The following is a 2,831-nucleotide window of genomic DNA, read 5'->3' as shown; positions in this document are numbered from 1 at the left end:
TTAATGAATGTATCCTATCTTCCGATAAGAATATATCATTCTATTATATCATATAAATAATTTAAATCTTTTAATTTATTTAAAAATTTTAAATTAATTTAATTAAAAATTGAATTTAATAAAAATGTACGGTTATCAAATAATTATTTTGTTAAATCGTAGAAATAATTTAAAAAATTTATTTTGACTTAATAAAATATATAATCGTTATTAGTTAATAATATAAAATTAATTTACACGGTCAATGCATTACTTATTCTTTAAAATTTTATAATTTATTTTTAAATTCGGTTAAAAAATAATAATTTATTTTTCAACTCAAAGTACTTAAATATAATTTTTTGAGTTTAATGAAAATATATTAAGAGTGTAAAAAAACATTATCATTCAAATAGAAATTTATCATTCAATTATATCATACTATTAATTTTTTAATGTAGCGGAATTATTTTTTACTGTCATAACATATCTCATTTTCTATAATTTTTTACATTGAACACTATTTTAATTATAGTCAATTTTAACCCATCCACTTGTGTTATTTGAAAAATCAAACACACTTTCCTCCGACCAATTTATACTTTTCATTTTACTAACGAGAATATTAATTAAATATTATTACTAAAATTAAAATTCGTACATGAATATAATTGAATATAGATTGCAAAAGTTAGAGAAAGAGTTAGACAAACCGAAGAAAGAAAACGGTTAATATTCTTGCCTGTTTACGGCAAAAAAAAAACGTACTATTGTTTTCTATTATTGAAAAAAAAAGCCAGCAAGGATGAAATTCAGAATTTGCCACTAGCGCTAACAAATTCACAGCAGTGTGCGTCTCTGTAAGGAAACGAGAGTTTGTTACAAAAACAAACTTGCAATTGCAACACCACTCACACACACCTTTTCATATTCCACTACCATTTCTATTTCTTCTCATTCCTTCTTCAACACACTTTCTTCATTCAACACAACAGGTTCAGAATCTTCATTCAACTCTCTCTATTTTCTTCTTTCATTCTTCCCATTCGATCACTGTTTCATTCTTCAATTTCAATACCTCAATGAAAATGTAGTTAGGTTTTACATGCTCCCTCACTTTTTGCATGTCATTGTTAATTGTTATTTCACTTATTTTTTTCACTTTTCTTCATTACCAAGGGTTGATTTATTCATGGATCACTGTTGAGTTTTTAGTTTTTAGATAAATAATCGATTGATTTGTTATTTGTTGCTGAATCACTTATTCAAACTTGTTTTTGTTGCGGAATCACTTATTCAAATTTGTTATTTGTTATTTGATATTTTTTTTAATTTTTTCAGAAAATGAAGGTGATTAAGCTTGGAAATGAGAGTGAGGAGTATCTGAACAGTGACATAATCTTTGATATTCTGTCTCGGGTTCCGGCGAAGCCGTTGCTTGGTATGAAGTGCATTTCTAGAAGATGGCAAACAATCATTTCAAACCGGTTATTCATCAAAGCTCAACTTCAGAAAGCAGAGCTTGTTTTGAATGGTTTCATTGTTCAAGATGGGAATATGTTAAGCAAACAGGATGTTAAAACTGTTAGTTACATTCCGGTTGAGACGAAAAACGAGGCTCGAGTTGTTCACCAGAAGGTTTTCAGTTTTCTTCCTGAGGAGGTTCTTGTTTTGGCGTCGTGTAAAGGGATTGTATGCTGTCGTAGCCGTTTGCCTTCTCCAAATCCGATGTTGTATCTCTGTAATCCTTTGATCAGAGAATGGATTCAATTGAAGTGCCCTATTCGATGTGATGTAATAGATAGTATAGCACTTGTTTTTGATTTTGAGCCATCCAAATTCAAATTGGTAAGGTTGAAACGCTTTGAGAAGATCAACTATAAGGAAGTGTGGGAGGATGAACAGGAATCGGAATCGGAAGAGGGATCGTTCTTCTTTACATTTGAATTGTACTCGTCCGAAACAAAAACTTGGAGGAAATCGGCTGAGACATGCGATTGTAGTCATGATTTGATTAAAAACAAAGGTGTCTACATAGGAGGGGTTGTACATTGGCTGACAGAAGGTGATAAAATCATCACCTTTAATGTTGAAAAGGAGCTTTGTTTGTTGATTTCAGTACCTGTTCCGGCATCGGAGTTTAGGTCTGTCCCCGAAGCTTGTATTGGAGAACATGATGGAAAACTTCATTATGTTCAGGTATCAGAAAAAGGTCTTCATGTCTGGTATCTTGATTCTCTTGAAGATTATTTTGAGTTTAACTGGATACTCAAGCATTTCAAGAGTTTGGAGGATTTTGAACAAGAAAATCCACGCCGCTTTGTGAATTTAAACAAGAGAGTGTTGGCGCGAGTGATTGAGGATACAAATCCTTGGATGAGCCCTCTTGGTTTCCAAGATGGGAAATCGCTGATCAAAGTGGCTTCAGAGCTTTATATCTATGACATGAAGAGTGGAAAGACAGCTCATGCATGTTCCTTTCTACAACTCAAGCCACAATCCATGTCGCCATCTACAGTATTTCCTCATTCCTTGACTCTGGTTTCCCTAAATGATGCTTAGTATCTGATTATTACAGCCAAAACTTTGTAGCATATATATGTATGTAGCAACTTGTCTGCTTAGAAGTTCCTTGCTCCCTTTAGTATGTAGACAAATTTGAGATGAGTAATGCTTCCAAGTTCTGACTAATACTTCTGGTAACTAGTTGTTAATAGTATTTCAACATTTCATCTTTGCATATTTTTGCTTATTAAAAATTTGATGTTTCGATTGTCATTTGACTGTCTAGATGAATCGCTTGAAGTGATTCCCTCTAATAGTTTCTCATGATGAGTTTATGTACTGCTGCA

General features: G+C 31.8%; 1 protein-coding gene across 1 annotated transcript; it reads left to right on the top strand.

The window, feature by feature from the left end:
- Positions 1–857: 857 nt before the first annotated feature.
- Positions 858–2,626, top strand: LOC127135077 (putative F-box protein At4g10190). The gene is made up of 2 exons (XM_051061896.1): positions 858–974; positions 1,321–2,626. The coding sequence occupies exon 2, from the start codon at positions 1,324–1,326 to the stop codon at positions 2,539–2,541; it is 1,218 nt and encodes a 405-aa protein (XP_050917853.1). The 5' UTR covers positions 858–974; positions 1,321–1,323; the 3' UTR covers positions 2,542–2,626.
- The last annotated feature ends 205 nt before the right edge of the window (positions 2,627–2,831 follow it).

This window comes from Lathyrus oleraceus, chromosome 4 (genome assembly GCF_024323335.1).
Source record: "Lathyrus oleraceus cultivar Zhongwan6 chromosome 4, CAAS_Psat_ZW6_1.0, whole genome shotgun sequence".
In the NCBI taxonomy this organism is placed as follows: Eukaryota; Viridiplantae; Streptophyta; class Magnoliopsida; order Fabales; family Fabaceae; genus Lathyrus; species Lathyrus oleraceus.
This window is presented reverse-complemented; position numbering and strand designations above follow the sequence as displayed.